General features: G+C 35.6%; 5 protein-coding genes across 6 annotated transcripts; 2 read left to right on the top strand and 3 right to left on the bottom strand.

The window, feature by feature from the left end:
• Nucleotides 1–7,581: 7,581 nt before the first annotated feature.
• On the top strand, nt 7,582–9,383 carry LOC143618789 (serine/threonine-protein kinase PCRK1-like). The gene is made up of 4 exons (XM_077090887.1): nt 7,582–8,017; nt 8,107–8,364; nt 8,445–8,567; nt 8,659–9,383. The coding sequence occupies exons 1-4, from the start codon at nt 7,619–7,621 to the stop codon at nt 9,211–9,213; spliced, it is 1,335 nt and encodes a 444-aa protein (XP_076947002.1). The 5' UTR covers nt 7,582–7,618; the 3' UTR covers nt 9,214–9,383.
• A 110-nt stretch (nt 9,384–9,493) lies between these two features.
• On the bottom strand, nt 9,494–12,332 carry LOC143618790 (OVARIAN TUMOR DOMAIN-containing deubiquitinating enzyme 12-like). The gene is made up of 11 exons (XM_077090888.1): nt 12,157–12,332; nt 11,452–11,846; nt 11,227–11,372; nt 10,927–11,000; nt 10,762–10,816; nt 10,364–10,438; nt 10,198–10,271; nt 10,076–10,124; nt 9,897–9,981; nt 9,741–9,797; nt 9,494–9,646 (listed from the first exon to the last, which is right to left on the bottom strand). The coding sequence occupies exons 2-11, from the start codon at nt 11,837–11,839 to the stop codon at nt 9,591–9,593; spliced, it is 1,059 nt and encodes a 352-aa protein (XP_076947003.1). The 5' UTR covers nt 11,840–11,846; nt 12,157–12,332; the 3' UTR covers nt 9,494–9,590.
• Nucleotides 12,333–15,606: 3,274 nt separating this feature from the next.
• LOC143618791 (AAA-ATPase At3g50940-like) lies at nt 15,607–18,378 on the top strand. Its single transcript, XM_077090889.1, has 2 exons — nt 15,607–16,652; nt 17,895–18,378. The coding sequence occupies exons 1-2, from the start codon at nt 15,624–15,626 to the stop codon at nt 18,333–18,335; spliced, it is 1,470 nt and encodes a 489-aa protein (XP_076947004.1). The 5' UTR covers nt 15,607–15,623; the 3' UTR covers nt 18,336–18,378.
• A 506-nt stretch (nt 18,379–18,884) lies between these two features.
• LOC143618718 (pumilio homolog 4-like) lies at nt 18,885–22,274 on the bottom strand. Its single transcript, XM_077090813.1, has 7 exons — nt 21,642–22,274; nt 21,024–21,552; nt 20,496–20,946; nt 20,279–20,420; nt 20,020–20,127; nt 19,644–19,856; nt 18,885–19,567 (listed from the first exon to the last, which is right to left on the bottom strand). Exons 1-7 carry the CDS (start codon nt 22,272–22,274, stop codon nt 19,403–19,405), a joined length of 2,241 nt encoding a protein of 746 aa, XP_076946928.1. The 3' UTR covers nt 18,885–19,402.
• Nucleotides 22,275–23,252: 978 nt separating this feature from the next.
• On the bottom strand, nt 23,253–27,420 carry LOC143618792 (amino acid transporter AVT1C-like). 2 transcript variants are annotated; one of them, XM_077090890.1, is made up of 12 exons: nt 27,178–27,420; nt 26,871–27,060; nt 25,531–25,853; nt 25,219–25,433; nt 25,089–25,112; nt 24,774–24,954; nt 24,470–24,692; nt 24,263–24,398; nt 24,156–24,175; nt 23,898–24,043; nt 23,756–23,799; nt 23,253–23,671 (listed from the first exon to the last, which is right to left on the bottom strand). In XM_077090890.1, the coding sequence occupies exons 2-12, from the start codon at nt 27,047–27,049 to the stop codon at nt 23,603–23,605; spliced, it is 1,560 nt and encodes a 519-aa protein (XP_076947005.1). In that variant the 5' UTR covers nt 27,050–27,060; nt 27,178–27,420; the 3' UTR covers nt 23,253–23,602. The 2 variants fall into 2 exon arrangements, with proteins under 2 accessions (XP_076947005.1, XP_076947006.1); XM_077090891.1 differs by lacking the exon at nt 27,178–27,420 and having other exon boundaries at nt 23,253–23,515; nt 23,611–23,671; nt 26,871–27,099.
• Between the last annotated feature and the right edge of the window lie 361 nt (nt 27,421–27,781).

The raw sequence follows: 27,781 nt of genomic DNA on the forward strand, positions 1-27,781 counted from the left end.
TATGATGGGATTACACAAACAAGGTCATCTTATATTCTGTTTTTTGTTAAACATCTATTGTTTTTAATGTTGGTTTTAACAACTTTGTTTTTAAGAAGGTTAGGATCTTAAAGATTAGGTTATACAGTTTTGTGTGTATACACACTGTTTTATATTTAGGCCAGATGATTAATTAATATTTTGATTTCAGTAGTGAAGTGTGAAGACATCAAATTCAAGTCATCCGATGGAGTTTTGATTATGTTAATATCGTGGATTTGTTTACATTAACACTTTCTTTTGTATTCTTGTTGATTTTATATCAATCAAATATGTTTGCATTCATGAGTGTTACTAATTGGTATCATATATATATATGGTTGCTAATATATATAACAAAATACTTGAATATAAATGTAAATAAAAAAAGATACATCTTTAAATAAGAGTATTTTATAAATTGAGAATTTTTATGTAGAAAATAATACTCACCCCGTCCCATTATAAGTGTCTTATTTTGATTTTTCAAGTCTTTCTTGTTTAACTTTGACCGACAATATTTTTGTCTGTGTTATATAATACTTGATGTAAAATATATGAATGAGTTGGGTTTTTAATGTATTTTACATTGATATAATTTTTACCAAATATTATATGACACGAACAAAAATATTTACGGTCAATGTTGCAAAAGAAAGACTTGAAAAGTCAAACTAGGACACTTATAATGGGACGGAGAGAGTATTCATTATTAATATTATAAAAATTGGGATTATGTTTTATTTTTTAAGTCAAAGTCGGCTTAAGTTGGCCAACTAGATCTAATTCTGACAAGTTGAACCCCTTCGATTGATTCCAAGCAAACTAGGCTAGAGGTGCACAAATCGGGTTCAACTGGAAAACCCGAACCGGTTCGAAACCGGTTTTTTCACACCGGGTTGTAAAATGGCACCGGTTCCAATCAAGAACCGGTTCGGTTCCCGACCCGAACCGATGCCCAGATATGCTAACTTTTAAGAACCGGGTAGGGTATGAACCGGAACCGGTTTTTACGTAAAAACCGATTCCACCGGTTTTTTTTCAAATTTAAATATCATAGCCGTTAGGAACCGGTTCCAACGGCTATATAGCCGTTTTTGATCGTTGGAACCGGTTTTTTAACTATAAATAGGTTATTTTTTTACTCTAAATAGCAAGGTTTGTTTGTGTACTTGTTAAACCACTTCCAAAACTATAAAACACACTCCAAACCACAATTAACCTTAAACCGACAACAAATGGCAACTAATGATGACGTTGTTATGGTGATCGAAACAACAAGATGCCCCGATGTTTGGGTTCATTATGATTTGTGTCTCATGACCGACTCACATGAGTTGGCACGTTGCAAATATTGCTCTAAGTTTCTTAAAGCAGGGTCCAACTCGACATTACGAAAACATACGAATAAGTATTGTCGAGAGAAAAGAAGTTTGGAAGCTAAAAAAACGGAAGTGGGAGAGTCGTCCGGCTCTACAACCCAAAAATAAGTATTCCCGGATTAAAACGACGGACTTTGTTTTTTATGTTTTAGTTGTTATGTTTAGTATCGTTTATGTTTTAATAATGTTTGTAATAGTTATTTTTTAAATAAATAAAATGTTCGTCGTTATTAAAAAAGTAACAAAAATTAATCATGAGTAACAAAAGTAATTATAATAAAACAAATCAAAACTAAATATTAGTTGAACAAGATACAAATAATTTTACCAAAACAAATAAATTACAACTCTTCTTCGTCTTCATTCTCGTCTTCGTTATCGGAAGAAACCCCGTCCTCCGCCTCCTCATCATGAATATGACGCTCTATTGGTATTTCGTCTTCAAAGTTCGCCTTGTGTTGTACACGATCCACCGCATCCAAATGGTCCTTTAGGCAAATGCAAACCTCTAGAGACTCGGGAGTTAGTTTTGTTCTTCGCATAGATAACACCCTCCCACTAAGAGAAAAAACCGATTCGGAAGCAACCGTTGAGGCTTGTACGGCAAGCAAATCACGAGCCATGGTGGATAGAATGGGAAATTCGTTTTGTTTACCTTTCCACTAAGCCAACAAATCAATATTGCGAATTTCGTCGACCGTTGCGCCCTCAACATAGTTTGCTCCACTATATCGACCAAGTTCGCTACTTGGTGTGTTTCCTCTTTGCCTCTTAGATGCCGATTCACGAATCCCATTCATCAAGTTTATAAGTGGGTCATTGCACGGCCTACTAGTTGTTGTTTTTTTCACAAAAGACGATCTCGTACTTGGACCATACATTTGAAAATAATGGTCATAAAGGTCTTGAAGGTTTTTGTCGAACTTGTCATTCGCTTCCGTCGACAACTTCGGGTCAATCTCGTGCATACCTAAGTTGTCGAATATTTCCTCAATCGTTGTTTCAACCCCATTAACATTCCAATAGGGGTTTAATGCGGCGGCACAAGTAAAGACCGGCGGTATGTTTTCAAAATATTTTATGAACTTTTCTTTCATCACCGCAACAATATTTTCGAAGAGTTTGTTCTTCTCCGAAAAGCTTTTAAAAACACAAGACATATAGTACAATTCTTGCAAAACCCAACAACTAGTAGGGTAATAGCCTCCCGATAATTTTGTTGTTGACTTTTTGAACACGTCAAGATACTCCAACAAATAACCGACTTGGACCCAAACACTTTCCGGAAACATATCGGCCTCGCGTTCTTCAACAAGATTGTTATGAAAAGCTTGTAAAGTTTGGCGTTGGGCAAAAGCACACTTTAACATATGACAAGTTGAGTTCCAACGGGTTGGAACGTCCCAATTCGGCCCCAAATACTTTCTTTCAACCGACTTGCAATAGTTCTTATATTCAAGATGTCTTCTTTTACCACTTTTGAAGACATCTTGTAACATAAGTCTAAAGTATTTTAAATCATCACAAATGTTTTCATTGTCAAGACCTATTTGAACAACCAAGTTGATGATATGTGCAACACATCGGACATGAAAAAAATCCCCGAAACAAGGTGGTGAATATTTAATGATTAATTTTTCAGCCGCCTTAGTATTGTTTGAGCGTTGTCAAACGAAATCGAAAATATTTTATTTCTCAAGTTGTAAGTCGTTATAACTTCATCAAGTAATTCAAACAATTTTTCGGAGGTATGTGGGAACGGGAAGTTTCAAAAGCGATGGTGCGTTTCATCAATTGCCATGTCACCTGATCAACCCAATGAGCGGTGACATATATGTATGATTCGGGCAACCCGTGTGGTGCCGACCAAACATCGGCAGTTAAACTTGTTGGTGCATAAATGTCAGTAGTTCATAGTCTAGTGTCTGTAATCGAGTCTGTAATGTTATTTATGTTTTTGTTCAAGCGAAGTTGTAAACAAGTTCGCCTAGGCGAACTTGTTGAACAAGCGAAGTTATGGACAACTTCGCCTGAGGCGAAGTTGTCGTGTATTTATATTAGATGTTACGGCTTGTTTAAGAGAGATCGGTTTAGGTTGTTCGAGTGTTCGGTTGTTTGCTTATTCAGCTGTAACGTGTCTGTAACTGTGATATTCGTCACGTGTGTTTGAGCTAATATATAACGTGTGTTTGACGTGTGTTCGTGTGATTTGTGTTCTACGTCCGTAACGATCTACACATGGATTCCGCACCTGTGTATATCGAGATATCTCGTGAGATCCGTCCAGGGAACCTACAATTGGTATCAGAGCTTTTGCTCGATTGTGTGGTTCGGGATATTCACGCGGGTGTAGAATTCGTCCCGTTTCGACTTTTCGCGGGACGTGTTTTCGGTGTTTTTGCTCATTCTAACCTCCTACCAGTGTGTTCAAGCCTTTAAACCGTCAAAAACCTCGTTAAAATCCGTTTTACAGATCTGCAGAAACTGTGTTGTTCGTCAGGCGAAGTTGTTGTTCATCAGGCGAAGTTGCCGTCAGGATACGTAGGGTTTCGGCGAAGATATAAGGAGAGGCGAAGTTATTCACAACTTCGCCTACTTTTTCAAGTTCGCCTAACTCAGCGAAGTTCTCTTCAAGTTCGCCTACTTCCTAAGTTCGCTCACCCTAAGCGAAGTTATTCTCAACTTCGCCCAGTCACGCGAATTTAAGAAAGATCCAGCGAAGTTATTCTTAACTTCGCCTACAGTACTTTATTAAAAAAAAAAAAAAAAAAAAAACGTCACTATCGCTTAAAATTTTGTCGGTTACCTCAGTTTGAAGGACATGTCTTAGGATATGTTTGGTCCTCATTTCTACTTGTAGAATATAAGGATAGCCATTGACCAGATGACTGACAGTGACCGGGGCGGTTTATGATGAGTTTTCATTCTTTCGCTGAAAAGTTAGTCGATCATACTTAGTTATAAGGACACATACTAGTATGTGGTCGGTCCAGCTGATCCATTGGATCTTCGGGATAGCCGTTTACCTGAAGACTTTGTTTTGGTCGGGGCGATTAATGTTAAATTTTTTTTAAAAAAGGGAAATGAAATTATTTTTCAAGTCAACTACTTCGTAAGAAGTACGTTTGCTATGTTAAACGGAAAATTGATCCAACCTTGGAAAATGATAGATATACTAACTTTGTGTGCTTAACTAGTGAAGTTATTAGGCTTAAAAGGCTTTAGGACAGTCATTGTATGTCATGGTAACTTTTTATGGTGCGTAAAAGTAAATGTGATACAAACTAAAACTACTTGATTTTACGTGGAAACTCCTTACGAGTTCTGCATGTCTTCATATATATCTTTCCGAATGATAGGCAGAAAAGCGATTACCCAGTCATACACGAGCCCGTAAGTGTTCTGATTCCCGTGAAGATAGCGTTTCAAGAAACTGCAGTGATCCAGATTCGGGACTTGCAGTTGGTTACTACTCTGAAGTCTATGTAAATGTTTATCAAAAAAAAAAAAAATATATATATATATATATATATATATATATATATGAGTTATTGAAACATTTTAGAGTTCAAAATATCAAGACTTCTTAATCATAGAGTAAGAAGAAGAACGGGAACCAGATGAAGAGTACTTACAACTTAATCAGACACTATGGGTCGAGGTCAATTCGGGGTGACTTGGGGAAAGCCAAATACGCTTTGAGGATAGATAGGAGGCATCAATATTTCTGAGTTGTTGCCCACTTAAATTTTGAGGCAAAATTGAACTTAACTCGTATCACAGAAACGTGCCAGAAACACCAAAACGCAGATCTCGAACCATAGCATAAGAGCCTAAGGCTCTGATACCACATGTAGGTCCCCCCGGGGGCGTCGCCGATCGATACGAGATCCGCACGAGGTCTAGGAGTGCGGAATCCTCCTAGACTCGTTAATGGTGTACAAGATGAAGAACACAAACACGTATACGAACAAATACAAGAACGGGATAAACAAATCTGCAGATTCTTTATATATAATAATCAACCACGAGACATACAGAACATAAACAGAAAACACGACTGACCCGAGGTGAGCTCTACCTCGGGTCGTCTCACACGACTCTCCTTGTCTCTTACTCTCTCTAAACAAACAAACTGCTCAAAACACACACTAATTACTGGATTACTTAACCTAAACAAGACACACGTATATATATATATAAACTTCAGTAGGCGTCAGTAGGCGAAGTTGTTCATAACTTCGCCTATGGCGAAGTTGTGATAACTTCGCCTAAGGCAGAAGTTGTTACAACTTCGCCGCTTCGCCTAAGGCAAAGTTGTGCTAACTTCGCCTGTGGCGTTCCGCTGGTCAGAATTGCATAGCGACGGTCACAAAATGCACCAACAGTCTCCCCTTTGACCGTTGCTCTCAATTCTAACAAACACGAAAGATCATCTGTTACAAAATATGCACCAACAAGAGTCGATTAATACTTCAGGTCGACATTTTCTCTCTTTACTCCTATTCACATGTGCCACTCCTCTCTTCCCGTCTCGCACCTGACTCTCACGTCTCCTCCAACTCTCATTCAACGACTGACTCCGCATCATGTCACTAACAAATGCGAATAAAAAACACGCATCACAAACCACCAACATCATTTCTTTGTAGTTGAACTTCATGATAATAAGAATTAACAAATACAAGTATACAACTTATTTATGAGCAAATCCGAATAAATAATATGGGCGGCAAGAGTGCATAATATATATATGTGTGTGTTCGTCATTGAACCTCCACCGGTTACCTAGGAAGGAAGAAAAACATTAGAAACCAAGCAATTTAAAAAACATTAATGTCACAATTCTCCCCGCATTTCTCTCCATATATCCACGTCATCATCATATCTCTTGTGTAGTTTTAAATGGGTGTTAACAAGACATGTTTGGTAAACTATATCCCAGCTGCCTGTCCTTGTAATAACCTTAACTATTGTCCCAAGGTTTCTTTAAATTTCTCAACTTAGAGTTTAGTTCTTAATTCTCTCATACATCCAGCACAGATCACATAAAGGTAATATTTTTATTTTTTCATTTTCTATCTTTAATCACATAATATGCTCTTCATGAGTTGGGTATTTTGTTTACTGAGTGCATTGAAAATTGTTTTTTTTGTCAAATTTCGGCTAAAGGTTATGACTTTAAGATATTAATTGGAATTTTCTTGACTTCGCAATTGATTGTGTATTCTTAGTAATATCTAGGATTGTGCAAAGTTTGGTTTGGGTCGGTTTTGGGCTAAAACCAAATCAAAAACCGAAACTTTGGATTTTGAAATTTTTAATATCATTCGGTTTCAGTTTTTCGGTTTGGTCTTTTCGGTTTTGCCATTTAAGCTTAGAAATTTATGCGGGAAAAATTTATTGTTCCAAAATAATGAAATTAGGCCTAAATCATTTTGTTAATTGATATGATAACTAGTTGATTTGTACACATTTGAGTTAATATATTTGAGTTACATATTTATTAAATTATTATAAATGATTTAAAATAAAAAAAGGAAAATCTATAAATTCGATTCATTTTTTCGGGTTTTATTACACGAAAAAACAAAAAACGAACCGTAAACCAAACATCGGTTTCGTGTTTCGGGTTCATGCAACCCTTTGAGGGGCTTTTTATTTCGCTCTTTTGACTAAAAATGGAAAAGTTTGATAAGGGAATTTATTTGATATGCTATCAATATGAAAACTGGAAAAACTCAAATGACAAAAATAAGAGAAGTATTTGTATACAACTTTGTTGCTCACCTTGACATGAAGATTACATTGCTTGCATAATTTAAAATCTTGATTTAATGTTCTGCAATCATATATGACGATTAGCCCCACAAAATAGGGTAGGAAAATAGCCTGTTTCAAAATTTCAAAATCAAAACCTACTCCTCTACATTATTTATTTACCATTTTTATTTGTGGGTCCAGACAATAACTAGAAAGCACACAAATGCGTGATTCTTGGCCCCATTTACTTAAAATCAAGACTGTCACCAATATAACCAACAAATTGGCCATCTTTTTTTTTTCTTACGAATTTTAGAAGAGTAGCTGTAAATTAAATTTATAAAACATACTACAAGCAAAAACATTTATTGGTTTATTACACTGTTAACAACATTTATTGGTTGCATGTCTTTATATAGTGAAACTAGAGTATGGTTGCAAAATCTTTCTAAACCATGAAGGCTATGAATTGTTTCTACTTCTCTCAAGGTGATCAAAATGGAGAACCTAAGACCGCAAAGTCAACTCCGGTTCGGTCCACCATGTCAATCGGTCAACAAGGAAGGAAATCGGGGCCTGACTTTACGTCAATGGATATGTCTGATAGTAGTACCGCGTCGTCCACAAAGGTTTCATTCACAAGTTTGACTCAAAACCCGAGTGGCAAAAGTTATAATAACCTCAGGGAGTTTTCAATCACTGAGTTGAAAGCTGCCACAAGGAATTTTAACCGGGCTTTAATGATAGGAGAAGGCGGTTTTGGAGGCGTGTATCGGGCTGTGCTTAGGAAAACAGACAGTTCGGGCCAGAAGATTGATGTTGCTATCAAACAACTTAGCAGAAGGGGACTGCAGGTTTACTTTTTTAGTCTTTTTACTTATTTTCTTGAATATGGACACATGAATAACTTTTGTTAAAACTTTCGTTTTGATTATTTTGTCAGGGTCATAAAGAATGGGTGACAGAGGTGAATGTTCTCGGGTTTGTTGACCATCCAAACCTGGTCAAACTTGTGGGATATGGCTCTGAAGATGATGAAAGAGGGATTCAACGGCTTCTTGTGTACGAGTACATGCCAAATAGGAGTGTTCAAGATCATCTGTCTCGATTTCAAACGCCTCTTCCATGGTCTACTAGACTCAAAATTGCACAAGATGCTGCTCGAGGCTTAGCATATCTCCATGAAGGAATGGAATTTCAGGTACCCGTTTGATCAACGATGGGCCTGTTTGGATCCATCCATTATAGATTATCTTCTTAACAAGATTTATGTTATTGCAGATAATCTTTCGAGACTTTAAATCTTCAAATATTCTGTTGGACAAGAATTGGAATGCCAAGCTATCTGATTTTGGGTTGGCCCGGCTCGGCCCGACAGATGAGCTAGAGCATGTATCAACAGCAGTATGTTAAAACTTAAAACCATCTCTCAACTATTTATATTTAGTAGGTTGAAGTTGAACAAATAAAGTAAAATGTTTGTCATGTTTAACAGGTAGTTGGAACAGTTGGATATGCAGCGCCAGAATACGTCCAAACAGGACGGTTAACGTACAAAAGTGATGTTTGGAGCTTTGGGATCTTTTTATATGAACTTATCACGGGTCGAAGACCGTTTGACCGTAACAAGCCGAAAAACGAGCAAAAGCTTTTGGATTGGGTGAGACGACACCTTTCCAACGACATACGAAAGTTCCAGAAGATTCTAGACCCTCGTCTTGAAGGGAACTACTCCATCAAGTCGGCTCAAAAGCTAGCAGCTGTGGCTAACAAGTGCTTGCGTAGACAACCAAAACTGAGGCCAAAAATGAGTCAAGTGTTGGAGATTCTGAACACCATTGTGGAAGAAGAGAGTTTAGAGAGCCTTGGGGAATCATCGCCGTGTTTTGAGGGCGCGTCGACCCCTAAAAATGGTGTTTTTGAGAGGTCACTAACAGATGGGTTAAAGAAAAAGCTTCTGGATCCAGTTGTTGGAGATAATAAGTGGTTGTTTTGTTTAAGTCCTAAAGTTATAAGCACCAGTTACGGAAGCCTGAATTGGTGCATATGAAACTTGTATAGGAAGTCTTCAAATGATATTTTAACATGTGTATTTTCAAATGGTTTTAACTTTTAAAATGTAATATTTTAAAATATCATTTGAATGACAGGTTGATCAAGTTTGTAACATGTTGCTTCTGGTAATATTTATTGTTTGGTTTGAATATAAATTAGGAGATTTAACAGACATTGTCAACATCTCATATGTTTATTATATTTCCTATGTTCTGCAAAATCTATCATAGTACTAATGTCTACAAACTAGCAAGTTAGAAAAAACAAAAGTAACAGAAAGAATGGTAAACAAATGAAAAAGAATAATGAAATCTATACATACACTCATGTATTCAAAGTTTATGTACACAGCAGCTTGTGCCCAAATGGCACTCAACTCCCAAGCATCCACCATTTCTTCTTCTTTTTGGACTCCATAATTGGCAGCTCTGTGTAAGAAAACACCGTAAAGATGAAATTCAATACAACACCAGAAATTCAAAAACTCAGGTAGCAAAGTAGACTAATAATCACATAACTTACCACCTTCCGGATAAATTGAGTTGTAGTGCACCTCAGCCCAAAAACTCAAGAAGATGACTGCAGATGATTCAGGCCACACGGTTTGACAAGTCAATAAAAACTCAAAACTTGCTAAATTTATCAGAATAAATGCATGCATTCTCATGAATAACTTACTTCTCTTTGACTTTTGAGCACATGGTAGAATCTCAATGTAACACGTATCCTTAAATGAAGTTAAGACGAATATCTTGACTCCAAACTGCAATTACCAGAAACACGAGATCAGTTGCTGAAATAAAAGAACCAGTGTTTATCTTTTGTGTGAATACTATGTAGAATAAGATTGTTAATACCGCATCAGCAGCAGCCTGCAAAGTGACATGATCACCCCATTCGCCATCCCTGTTAATAATTTGGTTATACATTAGAAATGAAAAGTAATACACTCTTTAAGTAGCAAAAAAATCTAACATACTTGCTGATTTTCTTCAAGTACTCATCGTAACCCATGGGAACATAAGCTGCATATAGTTCTGGATGAAAACTGAGCTGATCACACAAATGATTAGAGATCATTAATATCAAATCCTGCAACAGAAAGGGATTGTTGGGTAGATGACACCAATATTACTTTAGCCTACCTGTTGAACAACTTGTTCTCTCACAAGCTTATGGTGCTCACTGGAGCGGTAGATTTGATCCGACAAAGAGCGGAACTAAACAAAAAAAGGGATGAGAAAAGAAAAGAAGTGTTAGAATATATTCTAGTTAGGACCATTAAGATTAGAACTTCGCATTTTGTCAGATACTACTCGTAGATTGTAACAGATTATAATAATTCACTGAGAAAAAATACAAAGAACCGGCAGATGCATAAAATCTAGCGTGCAGTGTTTTTTATAAAATCTCAAATTATTGAAGCACTAATTAACGAACAATATATCAAAATATCATGATTTTGGTAAGATTGACAAAGTTCATATGCTACACATATTAAATTGTGAAAACGTATTAACATTAAAAACAGGCGAGTTCAAACCTGGCAGTTACCATCCCCTGAAACTTTAAGTTCGACCAGATCATAAATCTGCAATCTGAGAAAACAATCAAGCATTATTATTGGAAAGCACATATCACAAAGAATAACTGTATAATAAAGGCATTATAATCATCTATAAACAGTCAAAAAAAATAATAATGATACCTGTCCATTAGCCTCTGATGATCCGATGTTGCTTCATCAGCAGTGGGCAGTTCTCCATTTACCTTAGGGACATGCTGCAAGAGATTAAGCAAATAAATCTTAAACTGATTCGGAGTATGTGTGAGTGTATTTATCACCAAGCATGTGCCTTTAGATACATAATGCTTGAAAATAAAGGTGTAATCTTTTCAAGACATAATCACCAAGCAAGTATATTTTATCAGGAAAGCAACCAAGAATTTAAATAAGCAATCAAAGAATACCTAATATAGATTATAAACATAACACAAGAAAACTTACACGGATGGGAACCATTTGATTTATCCTCTTTCCTACTTCACCATCAAGAACAGACTCATCTGCCATCTCAGGTGTACACGATTGATCCTCATCATCACCAGATCTTTCTCCATTTTCCAAATCTTGTTCTCGATTGCTCTCAAACTCTACATCTACGACAATATATCAAAACACAGTTCCAGAAATAAAACAACGACTAGGTATATATCAACTTTCCTAAGATACCATGTCGTTTGGACGGAGAAATCCAATCCTGAGCAAGCACCGATTCCTTCCGATGAACTTCACCTATCGACCCATGATCCTCCTCCACCGCAAGCTGCGACAACTCTTCTTGAAACGCACGCGCAATCATCTCATCATTCTCAACATTCGTATAACCAAACTCCTTGTCCTTCTCAACATTACCGCCATTCAACATCTCATCATTTTCACCATTAACATCATTCGATTCACAAAAACCTTCACTCACATACTCGACACTCGACAAATCCTTATCGTAATGAGTAAAAACCGCCGGCGATCCACCGTTCGTCACCGAACAAACTTCCATGAGATGATGCAGCCCCCATCTAACGATATCCGGATCGTGTTCCTGTTCCGGCATCTTCATCTACAGACTATAACAACTTAATAACTTAATAAAAAGCTCCTGGTGTCTGATATTATTAATTTAAACAAAACTATCGAATTTAAAACCCTAGGCTTTAATTAGAACGTTCCTACATAATAATCCAAAAGGTCCAATCCAAATACATAAGGAGTATGTACACCTAACATATTCAACGGAATACGCCCTGACTTTTAAACTAACGATTGTATATTTGTATCTATCTATATCTATATCTATATCTATATCTATATCTATACAAATTCAAATATGAACAGACGTATGAATATGATTAATCAGCAATTGAGAAATTAATATACCTTAAGACACAATAAGGAGCGGTGAAATTAGGATCTGAATAATGCGGCGGAGCAACGGTTGAGATTAATCGGCGGCAATATAATCCTGAAATCAGTTACGGTGGGGCTCGTTTTATGGTAATCGAGGAGGAAGATGAAGAGTAAACGGAACCGTTACCGTTGGTTACGTGGCGGTAACTTTCACGTTACCGAAGGTTAGGTGGCAGTAACGGTGGTTTTGGTTGGTTCAAACGTCGGCAAAAAAATATTAAAAGGATAAATGTAATAGTCTGACCCGTTTTTGGATACTTAGCCCATAATCCAATAATATCTAACCGGTGGCTAGCCTGATTACCAGCTGGGCTGTAACAAAGGCTTTGGTACAGGGGCATAAATCGGGTTTTTTCAAATACTCGGTTCTATGTATGACTGAGTATTGGAAAATTGGGTATTAACAATGTCCGGGTCAGGTTCGGCTCCAGGCATTATCTCTAAAAATCATATCATATGCACCGGGTTTGGGTCGGGTATAGAACTGTATATTCAAAAATCATATATTTGAATACCCTATTTTCGGGATATTTTTCAGTTATTTTTGTGTAATTTTGGGTATGGAACCTGATCCGGTTCCTGGTACGGATTATGGTATTTAAATACATACCTTATACGTACTCTACGAGTAGGGTGGTACGGGTTCGGGTAGTAAAATCCAGAGTATAAAAAAACAAGTTCCGGGTTTGGGTTTTTTGTGCACCTGTAGGCTTTGGTTTTTAACGTTTTATTTTTTTCTCTAAAAAAAATAATAATTGTTTTAAACAACCAACAACATTTTTAAATTTATTAACGAAATAGGTTCAAGACTAACAAGGAGCTAGCCCTGACAAACCAACGATATTTACACCCACAACTATCTATTACAATAAATCAAAATTAAAATTAAAATTACACAAGCTCTCCCAAATCAACCCCAACTGCTTAAACCTATTTTACACCCATAAAAAGCTTAATCCTTATATTTCTCTCATCAGGTTCATCAAACGGCCCGACTTTAAGTCGTAAATACAATTTATAGGTTCTACGTTCATCAAGCGGGCCGGCTTTAGAAAAAGGATTTTATCTATATAGCTATCTAGAATTTATAGGTTCATATTGTACATATTTCTCTTCAAATTATACACATTTTTTTAATAATAAAGTTTCTTTGAGATTTTAAATGCTTTGAGTTGTAAAAGCTTAGGTAGCGTTTGGTGTGTATGAATGAGAGGCGAAATGGAATAAATCATTATGATCGAATAAAAAAAATGTGTTTGGTTGGTCAATGGAATGAAATCACCTATTACCATATTCATTTCATTTCCTCAAAACACTCCAAATTCATTCCATCAACCCCCCTCCCTCTTTTTTTCATTCCATCCATCTTTCACACTATATCACCTCCACCAACCTCCCACCACTACTACCAATTACCCTCTCACCACCACCACCTCCTTCGCCGGCCGCCACCACCCACCACTGTCGCCCGCCACCACCACCACCGCCGCCCGCCGCCACCAACACCCGCCTTCGCCGCCCGCTGCCACCACTACCTGTCTCAGTTGCTGCCACCAACCACCCACCACCATCACCCACCACTTACCACCGCCACCACCGCACACTATCACCACCACTTGCCACCACCAGCAATTGATCATGCCACCCATCACCCATCACCACCATTACTGCTTGCCACTAACCGTCACAATCCCACCGCTACTCACTATCATTTTATTTTATTATGATTTTTTTTAGCTTATCAAAAAATAAAAACTAATGATTCATGTCATTCTCACATGGTAATCAAACATGTTAATGAAATGATAATGATTCATTCCATTACCTCGTCCATTCTATTCTATCTCCCATTCAATTATCACATACCAAACCAACTCTTATTCTAATCATCCATGTTTATTACTATTGTGTCTTAGGTAAACATAAAAAAAAAATAAAATATACACTTACATACATGTACAATTTTTTCCACCCAACTTTCGCAACAAATTTATTGTGAATACAATCATACATTACTTTGAGAATTGATATTTCGTTCACCTTTATTTTATTTTAGAGACATTTTAGCTCATTATGAAACATTTAGCAAAAAGTAAAACAAATCCAGTAACTGGTAGTTGTATGTGTATACTAGGAATGTTTAACTATTTGTGGATAAAGTTAATAATGAAAATATATTTTAGTTTACTTTTCTAACAATGGAAACATAAAAATGCATTTTTTAGTGATTCAACATCACAAGACACAAACGACGGAAACAAGTATATAAATGACAAGCCGGCTTACCCACACGTATTATTATTTTTTTCGTTCGGATATTGACAGAATGTTTTGATGTGGGCAAGTTATATTAGTAAATAATTTATTTTTTTTAATAGTTTTCAAAATTAAGTTTAAAGAAATGGTGTCGGATATTTGCTTTGTTTCCATGATTAGTAACAGTATATACCTTTTTGTTTTGGAAAATATAAGTATAAAGGATTAGTGTAAGTAGTAAAGATGATTAGATATGATTTTAGGTTTAATCTTAACATTAATATTTTAACACCTAAAATTTCGTTATGTCTTAAACTTGTAGTTGGCAAAGTTGCTTGGATGTGTTTTCTTAAGAATGAGATTGGTAGCGTGTTGAAAAATATTGTTACAAAAAATGAGTTAAAGTATAAACTGAATATAATACCGATTTTGTTAGTTTAGTATCGGTATTATTAAATATACAGACACCAAAAGGTACCGAAACTGAAAATATGAAAAATGAATACACCGAAAAAAAAGTGACTATTCATAGTTGTCGGAGTTGCAAGTATTGCGTAAATTGTAGGTGTAACCAAAGTTAAGTGAAACAAAATGAAAAATATAAAAATGTAAAAAAAAAACAGGTAAACCTAAAATAAGCGTGACTTTGACACACTTTATTGATTTAGGAGTACTTTGATTTTTTGCAGACCACACAATTTCCATGAATATTTGATTTTTAAACTTTTTACATTTTCATCTTCTTGTTTTCCTATTGATTTATTTTAGTTCATTTTTATTTCCATTTTTACTTGTTATTAAAAGAAAGCTAACTCATAAACGAGTCGAGCTGGTGTGAGTTCAAGCTCAACCTTTAAAATTAAACAAGGCAGCTTGGCTCAGTTCGAGCATGAGCTCGAAGTTAACCAAGCTTACAATCGAACCAATACAAAAACTGAACTTAAATTCGTTTTCTTATTATTATTTGGTATGTAAGGATTACAAGTGGTAATTTGTAAATATTCCGTCTTTACAAACTATTATTATTTGTCCCATTTCCAGCTATACATTTTTTTCACTAGTGATAAAACCCCTGTATATATCATAGTTGTAATTATTAATAATAATCTCCCCACCAAACACTCTACTTTATCACTCTTCATAATAATAACTTTAATCCCACCAACGACTTTACTACCAAAATGTCTCCGTCGTCAACGGACACCAAACTCACCACCGCCAAAACCATCATCTCCACCATCGGCTCCGTCGCAGCAGCCGCCATGGTCATCCGCAGCGTCTCACGCGACTACTTACCCCACGAACTCCGCAACCACATCCACCACACCGTCCACAACTTCATAAAAAGATTCTCCACAGAATTAACACTCATCTTCTACGAATTCGAAGGCTTTAGCGACAACCAAATCTACACCGCCGCTAATACCTACCTGTCCGCCCGCATCACGTCCGACGTCCGCCGTCTTAAAGTCAGCAAACACGACAAAGAAAACCAACTTAACATCGCTATGGAGATTAAAGAAGAGTACGTTGACGTGTATAGCGGTGTTGAGTTCACGTGGTCGTTAGTCTCCAAAAGAAACCCAAGTGTTGAGTATCTTGTGCATGACGAACACGGTCGGACGACCAAGTCCGATAAAAGATCGTTTAAGCTAACGTTTCATAAGAGTTACAAAGAACTAGTTTTCAACTCTTATATCCCGTATATTATAACCACGGCTAACGAAATGAAACTTAGTGACAAAACAGTTAAGCTTCATACCGTCGAAAGGAAGACGAGTTATACCCGATACCCTACGCAATGGACGTATGTTAATCTCGACCATCCGGCCACGTTTGATACCGTGGCGATGGATGCGGGTGTTAAGGAGACTGTGATGAAGGATTTGGATAGGTTTTTGAGTAGACGAGAGTATTATAGGAAAGTCGGGAAGGCGTGGAAGCGAGGGTACTTGTTGTATGGTCCGCCTGGGACTGGGAAGTCGAGTTTGATTGCTGCCATGGCGAATTACTTGAGTTTTGATATTTATGATTTGGAGTTGACTAATATTCATTCCAATTCCGAGTTGAGGAGGTTGTTGGTGGCGACTGCGAATCGATCGATATTGGTGGTTGAGGATATTGATTGCTCGGTCGAGTTGCATGATCGGGTGCAGGTGGAAAAGACGCGGAGGAGTCAGCCGCGCGGGTATGTGGAAGAACAGCCCAAGGTTAGTAAATTGTATATAGTGATCAAGTTTCTCTATAATTATTGTCGTACACAGTAAATCAATAAATAACAATTAAGATTCATAATTATTAGTCATTTAGGAAAAACTTAATATCAAAACTTGAAGTATTTGAAATCAGAAGAAATGTATCTTTTGATGTATAATATTGAAACTTAATTACTCTGTTAATTATGTGATTTTGTATAGTTATAAAAAACTTAAATGGCTTTAATTGAACAATATTTTATAACATCTTGAAGTTTCTCCTTAGGGATGTCAATCTTGACTTAAACCCTTTCAAATGAGTCAATTTAAGTTATTTTAAAAATTAAATGAGTTGATTTGGGTAGAAGGTTTTACCTAAATGAGTCAATATAAGTCATTTGAAATTTCATTCTTTTATTTTTGGGTTAAAATGGGTCGACAAGTTCAAAGAATTGGGTCGATGTGAGTTAGTGTCTTAAGGAAATGTGACAGGTTTCAGATCGGAACGGGTTTTCGTACAAGACAGGTTTCGACACGAAACTGGTTCGGTTCAGGTTTCAAGCCAACACGAGTTTTCACCCGTGATGGGTTGGGTTTTGTTTTTTTTGGTCGATTCCGGACTTGTTTTTGTCCGTTTTTTCAGTTTCGTTTTTGTTCGGTTTGAATTCTTTTAGTTATGTTTTGATTGTTTTTTTCGATTTCGATTGATGTGGTATGGTTTTGGCTTTTTGTTTCATTTTCGTCGATTTTTTCGGTTTCGGTTCGATTCTCGGTGGGTTTTTTATGTGGAACGAGGACAATGTAGGAAACATTTTAGTGTTTTTACTTTTTTTGTTTATGATTTATATTTTGAGTTATAATTTTTTTATTATTATTATTGAAAATTTTTAATCTTAATAGAAAATCCCTTAAAAAAATTTAAAGAATATAATAAAAAAAGTTACAACTTAAAATATAAATAAAAAAGAAAAAATTTAAAAAAGCTAAAATGTCTCCACCATTATTCTCGTTCACAAAAAAAAACAAAAAAAAAACCTCAAAACACTGTTCGACCCTACCCTATTCCGACCCAAATCAAAACAACTCTTTTTTGAATTGACTCGTTCCGCCCAAGCTCATTTTGACCCATGACTCATTTCAACTCATGACTCGTTCGACCCGACCCACCAATTTGCCACCTTTAGTATAAAGTTAAGAGGAGAAATATGAATTTATAAAAATTAGCATTATGAATCTAACAACAATTGTTTTAAAAAGGTAACATTATCGGGGTTTCTCAACTTCATTGACGGGTTATGGTCAAGTTGTGGTGACGAGAGGATCATAATATTCACGACAAACAGGAAGGACAAGCTTGATCCGGCGCTTATTCGTCCGGGACGTATGGATGTTCACATCCACATGTCATACTGCACCCCGAGCGCGTTTAGAATGTTAACTTCCAACTACCTTGGTATTACTGAACACAGTCTTTTTGAAGAGATTGATGGATTGATGTGCCAAGTGGATGTTACCCCTGCTGAAGTGGCCGAACAACTTCTCAAAGATGAGGACCCTGGCGTTGCTCTTGGCGGGCTCATTGAGTTTTTTGAGGTAAAGCGGAAGGAGATTGAAGAGGCCAAAAGGTTAAGAGAGGAAGAAGAGCTGGCTGCAAAAGAAAATGAAATGAAGCAACAAGAAGATGGAATAAACAATTAATTACTTATGACTTATGATTATGAAGTTTAGGTATTTACCTCTTAAGAATTTAAGCATAATATATGTATTGATATATGTCTTTGATATGAGTTTTATGACAATCAAATTGCTTGAAGTTTTATTTCTCATGTGGATAGAACAGAACAGTATAGTACATGCCTAAATTGGTTATTATCAAGTTTCAAGAACCAACATGAAAACAAACAATATATTCAAATAATATATCTTTTCAAAACCAAGAAACCAGCAGCATATATACATAAAAACCATGCTCGCCTGTTAACTTATCTATCAAAACCGATCATCGATCATTTACAGTTCTCTCTTTAGTCTTTACAAGTTCAAAGCTCATATTCACATATAGATCATACCATCAAAGTTTATGGTGACACCGTCTTATTAATTTCATATCGAAAACATGATACCTCAGGGCCTAGAGGAAGTTGACGATGCAGTATGCCTTTCTGCAAATAGAAGTAATGTAGAATTTTATGAGATAAATTAAGAAAATCATGATTTTATAGATTTTAATAATGTGTTTAGAACATGTTTCTCACCTCCTGAAGTGATGAGCTTTTCAACACGAGAAACAATATGTTTACCATATGTGTATCGTTTCAAAGTAGCCAAATGGACCTTTATGCGCGAGAGGATGAATTCACGGCTCTGCTCATCACATGTTTCTAGAACCTTTTGCACCACATAATTCCCAAAAGGGTCTTTCATCATTGCCTGTATTTGTCCAAAAAAAAAAACAGTTTTCCAAACGATACAAAGGACAAAAGGGTAATATGGGAAATGAGAAGAAACATTTCTCACTTGTAACGGCTCATTATCATCAGTTGAACCAAGTATCTCCTTCACAAGAAGTTTGCGTTCCTCGATACTTCCATAAGTCAAACATTTCTCAACAACATTAGAAGCAAATTTCTGTAGGCTCATAATTACTATTTGTCCTGAAAGCTTGCTGATAATAGCAGATCGCTCTTGCGGTTTACCATGTTGCAGTAGATGCTAATCAAACAAAAAAGTCAAAACTTGTGAAGGGTATTTTAGTCATTTGACTATCAAACAACGGCAATTAAAACTATGCGCATATGCAGAAGTTGCAATTTAGTTTGTACCTGAATAACATAATTACCATATTGGTCTTGTGCTAGAATACAAACCGAGTTCATGATTTCATCCATTACAACTTGCGTATTCGGATCATCACAATGCTCCAAAACCCTCTGTTGATAATATCCAATACGATTAGTATTTTACAAGAGTTTATAATATATATAAATATTGAATAGTTTTTATTACCTGTATGACTCGACAACCGTAAGGATGCGACGAAAGAGCAACAACTTGCCCAAAGAAAGATGAAACTATAAATTGGATCCGATCTTGAGGCACACATTCAATGCATTTTTGAATAACATGATTACCATTCTGATCACGAACGCATTTCATCACTGAACCGTTAAGTTCACTAACCATACTGTTCTGCAGATCAACATCAACTACTTCCAATGCCTGATCAGAGATTATGTTGGCAATTAATCATTAAAAAAATACCAAATTAAGGATCTTTATTAATAACTAATCAAGTGTAAACATTAAACAACCAAAATCCAAAAAGATATTATCAAGATTTGATCTTTACAAAAGAATCGATTCTTTTTGGTAAATCAATCACCTTCTGGATGACTCTGCAACCATACATTTGAAGACTAAGAGGCAAAACATGACCGATAAGTTGACCCGCTAACTCCTTTCTTTGACTTTCAGTTCCATGCTCAAAAAACTGCACACATTTGTGTATTGACAATCAATTTAAAATGCTACAAAAACAGTTTGAATAAGTAGATAAATGCCATATACCTTCTGAATGACATATTATTTTAAAATGCTATAAAAGTGGATTAAATATAAATATTTATATATACTAAATATACCTTCTGTATGACATAATTACCAAAGACATCAGTCATCAAACTACGAGCACGAGGAATGACCTCGGGGAATATCAAATTCTTTTCTTCAACTGTAGCCGTTTCAAGCTTCTGTTGAATAAACCGGCTTCCATATTGATCCGTACTACAATATAAAGAGACAAATAACAGAAGCAATAATAAACCTGTACAAAAAGATAAAGCAAACACCTTGGCATACCTAAACTCAATGACATGATCAACAACATCAGAAAGCTCAAAAGATTTGGATTTATTGTTCTTGAGCTCATCTAACAACGACGAAACATATCTTCTATCAAAGTTCATTTCACCCGCTGAATTTCTTAAAGCAGGAGCAAAATGCATGGTTCGTTCTGGTTGCGACAACGGTCTAGATTTTTCCATTAAGTTTCCTTGATATGGCATAACATGGCTGTATGAAGGACCCTCATGTATATGATTTAAACTGCCCGATCTACCAAAATGCGATGACCCGTACTGTTGGTTATGTTGAGCAAGCAGTGCCTCAACATACATCTTATGTAGAGCTTGCATATCTTCATGTGAAACAATATAATTAGTTCTTCCCTGAGGAAAGTTATCAATGCCAGGTGGCGGGTAGTTATATCGTCTCAGAAATTGTCCCTTTTCAGCATTGTTTATATTTAAAGCTGGAAATATTCAAAATACTGATCAAGAAACACATTAAACCGCATAACTAGTGTAAATTTGCAAAAGAAATGTTTACCTGAAGCAAGGTGATTAGTATTATTTGCTGCAGAATATCTAGTTGGCATCCGGCCAGATAAATCCATCCCAGTGAAATTATTGACCTGATTACGTGGCACTTCTAAGTTTGAAAAGTCAAACATGTTCTGGTTAGAATTTAGATCTACAGAAGAAGCAGCTCTCCTATGAAAATTCACTGGTTCAATATTATCTTTTCTCGAGTTATCAACGAACCGATGCTGGAAACTTAACCTCTGATCATTTATACCATCAAGACTGCCACATTGCGTATAGTTATCTCCCTCAGAAAGATGGCTTTTTGACAGATTTAAGCTAGATAACGAAGACGCCACGTCAGCAGGCCGCGCAATGCTACTCACAGGAGGAAGGCCCGGACTAGCAGCTCTCCTTGTTACAGATGAACCCACAACTGGTGTAAAGTTATCATTAACCAAACTTGATGAATTAGAGTTAGAAATAATCGCATTCTGACTTGCAGGCCGAGAAATTCGGTTACTTGAAGACCCTGCAGGGTGTTCAAGCCCTTCCTGCACATAATAAAAATCACAACAAAATATAAGATGATATATTATTATTATTATTATTCATCAACAAATGCTATAATAATATTATTTACCTGTAGAATATCTGCAAAGCTTTTTCTTCTGCATCCCATACCAGAAGCCGATAAACCAATCAACCCATCGGGCTTACTGACCCATTCAGCCGAACTTTTTCGGGCCTTTCTCATTTCAATCAAATCAGATTCTGCATTCTTGTGTATACCTACTCCAGGCTGCATCGAAAACAACGAAGAACTATTACCACTATCACTATCACCACACACATTCTTCTTCTTCCACCAGTCTCTCGTCCCTTCACACGACGACCCGCCCTGAAACCGTTGAACAACCCGCCAATCCTCTTTCGACAACAAAGGCGGTGGCAGCCTCGGATTGAAGTTCCCATGAGCATAATAATATGATAAATACAAAGGGTGAGATCTAAGTTCTTCTTCTGTTAACATCTCATTGGTACCATTAATACTATTATTCCTATTATCAGTCTGATCAAGATTAGGGTTTCTATACAAACTCCCAACCGCACTTAACGAACCATCGACCGTCGGTGGAGCACTGCCGCTTCTATGCGTGTTTCGATCCCGATCTTGATCACCATACACCCTACTTTCCCTTTGACTAAGAATCAATTCAAGCTCATTTTCTAAACCATCATCTGAATTAATATTATTTCCTGTTAACCCTTTCATCATATATATGTACCCTCTTTGTTGATTGATCAAAAACCCTAAATATTATTAAAAAAAAAGAATTAAAATTAAAACACAAATGCATGCATGCATGGGTATATATAATAAATTTAGGATCAAACACACTTACAGTTGTGTTAATAATATTGTTAAGTGGAGAGAGGAATCAGCCTGTATTGATTTGAATAATAATAATAATAATATTGATCATAAATCTAGGAAGGAGTTTTAATGAGAGAAATAATCAAAGTAAAAGTGAGAATAATAATATGAAAATGGCGAAGGAGGTGGAGATTAACATGCAACATTTGGAGAATATTTATATATTATTGAAGAATGAATTCAAGGGATTTATGAATTTTGATTAGAAATTATTAGGGTGGATGATCATAGGGTTAATTATACGTGCATGGGAGCTATATATGATTTATAAGATTAAGATCTACATTTTTTATTATAATTTTAGAGACATAAAATATGATGAAAATATTAAAAAACTCTAAATGTTATATGTTATGAATACAGTTTGTTTTATGGCCTGACCCAATGTTAAAGGGCTTTAGACTCCATGTTGTATGTATATATATGTGAAGTATTAAAACTGATTGATGATAAAGTTTTAAAAGGAAAATAATATTAAACTTATTTCAAGAGTTAAAATTTTAAAGATGGATTTTATGTAAAAAAAAAAAATATTTTTTCCAAATGCATAGATTTCGGATTAAAATTGATAAAAGTTGCTATAGATAACCAAGTAGTTTTTTTAACGGTTAAATTAGATCACTAACGGGCTATTGGCTCACCCGTTCATCTTCATTCCCAAGTATCGTAGAACACGTACACTCAGGATGTTAACCGAGAAAGTGGCTATTTTATCAATGGAAAAAAGATTACACGAAATATAATTAACACAAATTTCCAATACCGAAAAATATTCAAATGTTGAATCAGAACGGACTGATTCAATTTAATGAGTACATACTAAAAGAACAGAGACAAGCAACACCTCTTTATGAAGATATCATAAGAGAGGCAAGACAAAATTCCAACAAAAATTGCAAAATGTATCAAAATTGTCTAATCTATTATAAAAATCACACCAACACTAATAAAGACATGCAAAATATAGGGACTGAAACATGATCATGACAGTTGTTTAATGATGTCGGCTAATGATGTATAGGTTCCGATAAGTAAGGAGACAATTCCAACCGCAATGATCAATACGCACATTGATACTTACCAATCAAATCAAAACAGGACCATGACTTGATAAATGAGCAAATAACATTGCATTTATGCAACATTTGAATTTATGTGTTATATGTTTATACCTGGAAGCGCGATATCTTTCCTCTTAAGATGCTCAAAAAGCAAACACACGGAAGTATCAATGTCTGTAACAATGATGATCATGCATATGTTATAAGTATTGTAATAAATATGAAATTAAGTATTTAAAATTGTGAACTAGAATATACCACTAGCATGGTCAATAAAGATCCAATGAGTGACATCACAAGACCTGCAAACACAAGTTTTATAAAATCCATAGTTTATACATAAAATTTAAAAATATATAGTTTATGTGGGAATGGATGGACACATTATGTGGGAACTTACCGAAGAAGGGGATGCAAAGGGCTACAAGCAAAGTAGAGAAAACTAAACCCGTTCTAATGACGATGGAATAGATATGCGACTTCATATGATTTGGTGGTATTAACTCCTCGAGACTCATTGCGACCGGAGACATTGTCAAAGCATACGTGATTCTAGTTAAGGAAATACAGTTAACTAATCGTTTTCGTTCATAATAAATAAAAAAAAGGAAATGTCAATATTTTCAAATAATGTTCATAATAAATGAATAAAGGATATTTGGTAAATGGATTGACCACCTGAAAAAGAAGAAATGGATGACATGAGTACACAAAATATTTGTAAACAAACTGTATAATATTTACCATAATCTGTAGTTAACTTACCGTAGTCCACACAGCAATTTTGGAGGCGACCAAATTCGTCGGCAGGTTAAGAGTAAACTGTGATTCTGTTGACTCCCCGAACATCAAATATCCCATTACAGCAACTGCAGCGTAAAGAACACCACATATACAGAAGCTGCATAGCAAATGGGCCCAAGTAACATAAAATCATTCAACAATCAATATATTAGTAGTTTAGTACTCTACCTAGTTAACAGAACCATAGGATATTGACTCCTTTTTGCCATGGATGTATAGATATTAGGAAAGACCGCGTGTCCTGAATAACAGTAGCCATAAAGTCCTATGGCCACAGGGAAACTAGACAGATTCAAGGCCTTTGTGGTTTCAATTTGATAACCAACATTATCCACCAAGCCAACCCAAAACAAGCAAATGGCTACTAGAATGGAAGCAATAACGCCACCGGCTGGATAAACAGAAATGGCAAAACATTAAAACATATTAAAAAAAAACTTAAACATTTTTATACGTGGTACATATTACTTACCGGAGATGTAACTAAGTACACTCATGTCACGCAGCCAGACTGTAGGAAGCACGGAGAGAGCGATCATAATAGCAAATAAATAATGCGCATTAAGTATAAACCCTCCGAAACTTATATGCGCATTTGGAAATAGAGATGAAAGATTATCACTCTCCAAGATTATATATTCCACACAACACGCCTGCAGCAAATTAACAGATTTATATTTATGCAATCCGGTGCTTATAAAGATTGTCACAATAGTAAATCATGATTAAACTTAACATTTTCAACAAATATAAACTAAAAAAGCATTAATGAGCCAGAAATACTTACATATAACTCCACATACAAAATTATCTGCATCACAAAACAGAAACAAGAAATGTGTTTTTAGAAATGTTATAATTCATGCGTACGTACTACGTACACGTATATGTATAAAACAAATGTAAATAAAACTTACAGAAATAATTAAACGTCCGGTGGTGCCAAAAGCAGCCTGGCCAATATCCGGATAAGTCTCGAGTCCAGGCTGACTATCCAAACAGTGTCGAAGAAGGATACCCGTGTAGAACGAGAGGACACCGAAGAGAAACAATAAGAACAATCCAACCCATCCTCCTTCTTTGACTGCATAAGGAGTCGAAAGAATACCTACTCCACAAAGAACATTTATGCCTACACAAAACCAACATGAAAAAGATTTATGATATATACACAATCACATGTTTAACACTTTACACATGAAATTTGTTCGTGTTGTCATGTTGCATACCGTTGATCACAGATTGACCATATGAACTCTGCCTTGAAAGAGGAAGTTCATGTGAAACTTTAGACGGTTTCTGATAATGTGGCAACTTTTTGGCAGATGATCCGCGTGGAGGCAGAAGGGAATGAGAACTACGCCGTTCTTGGGGCTGCTGGTTGTCGGTTTCAGGTGGTAAAAAGGGTTTGCTAAAAGTAGGGAGTATTTCAGGGGTGTGTCTTCTTGTCAGTGATGATGATAGGAACGAACTGCCTAATCGGGACAACGTAGGCGTCCCCAAAAAAATCAGGCTTGGTGATGGTACACTGCTGTACAGATCAATGGATTGCCTGCAACATCATACAAGGGAGTTTGTAACAAATCAATTCAGATTAATTATTGATTTATGGTACAAAAAAATCAGAATTCACAAATCTTGAAATATAACCAACAACTAAAAATTCCCAATAATCCAACATCTCCAAAAACCTTTGATTAGTGTAAAGTATAGCATAATAAGGTGACAATCAAAACAGCAACAAAATAAAATAAAGGTAATAAAAAAATAGCATCAAACTACCAATGCACAAAATGGTGAGAAAACAAGATTCAGTATTCAGTTTTTGTTTGCCTCAAAAGAAACTTAAGAGAACCCATAAAGTGATAAGACACAAGATTCAATAGAAAACACAAAAGAGAATCCATAAAGTTACAATCTTTGCATAGACATAAATCTTGAATATTAAGTGAAAAATCAAGATTCAGTAGAAAACTCAAAAAAAAATCAATAAAGTTATAATCTTTAAATAGACATAAATCTTGAATATTATAATTTTTTTTTTTTACTGAGAAAATATTGATCCTTTTATATATAGCACAAACCGAACTACATCTGGATAATGGGTAAGCGAGCAACAAGCTGCGCCGCTATCCCCTTTTGAATCGCAAAGCCTATTCTACTAAATATAAATCCTTGGTTCCTCGGGCTCTGCGAGTCACTGTGGACCACCTTCTGCACCCGCTTCAAGAAGCGAACCGCCTCGGGAGCTAGGGATCCAAAAGTGTCGAAGGCAAATAGAAACCTTCAAAGAGCATCCATAAAGTTATAATCTTTGTATACACATAAATCTTGAATATTAAGTGAAAAATCAAGATTCAATAGAAACCTTCAAAGAGCATCCATAAAGTTATAATCTTTGTATACACATAAATCTTGAACATTAAGTGAAAATTCAAGATACAATAGAAAACTTAAAAGAGCATCCATAAAGTTATAATCTTTGCATAAACACAAAAGTGAAAATTCAAGATTCAAAAGAAAACTTAATAAACAATTCATAAAGTTATAATCTTTGAATCAAACTCACCTGTAACTTTGAGGCCAAGATGGATTCAAGGAACTTGGCTTCCCCTGGTGTTGAGGATTATCATCTGAATAATTTGAAACATCTGATTCATTCCCATCATCTTCTCCTCTGATTGAATCCTTTTCATCATCTTCATCACTCTCAATGAAAAAAGCTTGATCTGATTCTGAATTCTTCATTTTCTCTCAACCTTCAAACAATTTAAAAAAAAAAAAGTTAAACTGTGTGTGACACCTCAAAATCTGGATCAAGATTGGAGTCAACAAAAGTAATGTTATTGTCACAAACATAACAAAACTAAACTGACCTGATATATGAATATAGAGATCAAGAACAGACTACAGAGTGTTCTGTTTCTTCTGGTTATTGTTCTGTCTATAATATCTTCTTATCTGTCTGCCATTTATAGTGTCACAGAATTATATGGCCTATGGTAAGGAGTTAGAGCTCACGAGGAAGATGACAAGATGTGTACTTTCATGTGATTGGTGAGTGTTTTTTGTTTTGAGTATATATTTTGACTCTAAAAAGAGTGGCCATGTTACAAGTTTATAGCTTTATTATTATTTTTAGAAAATATAATAATAATAATAGAAAAACAGTGACTGCTGCCTGCCTAGTGCCAATTCAGATTAATATAAATTAAAAACATGATTATTATAATCTAGATTTCGAGAAACTTGTAGTTGTAATAATTGTTTTTAGAAAAATAAATATCTCATGATATGGTTAGTTTGATATTTTACTAACTTTATTGTAATTAATTATCTAACTATGTTTTAAGTTTATTGTTATAATCAGTAATTCCTAAAAACTATAAGGGCCAGCTCGAAGGAGAGGCGAGGTGGTTAGCCACCCAGGGCCCGCTCTCTCACGAGGGGGCCATGATTATTACAAACAAATATATATAT

Source organism: Bidens hawaiensis, unplaced genomic scaffold (genome assembly GCF_021521415.1).
Source record: "Bidens hawaiensis isolate Kalapana, Puna unplaced genomic scaffold, B.hawaiensis_p1.1 tig00002338_1, whole genome shotgun sequence".
Classification (NCBI taxonomy): Eukaryota; Viridiplantae; Streptophyta; class Magnoliopsida; order Asterales; family Asteraceae; genus Bidens; species Bidens hawaiensis.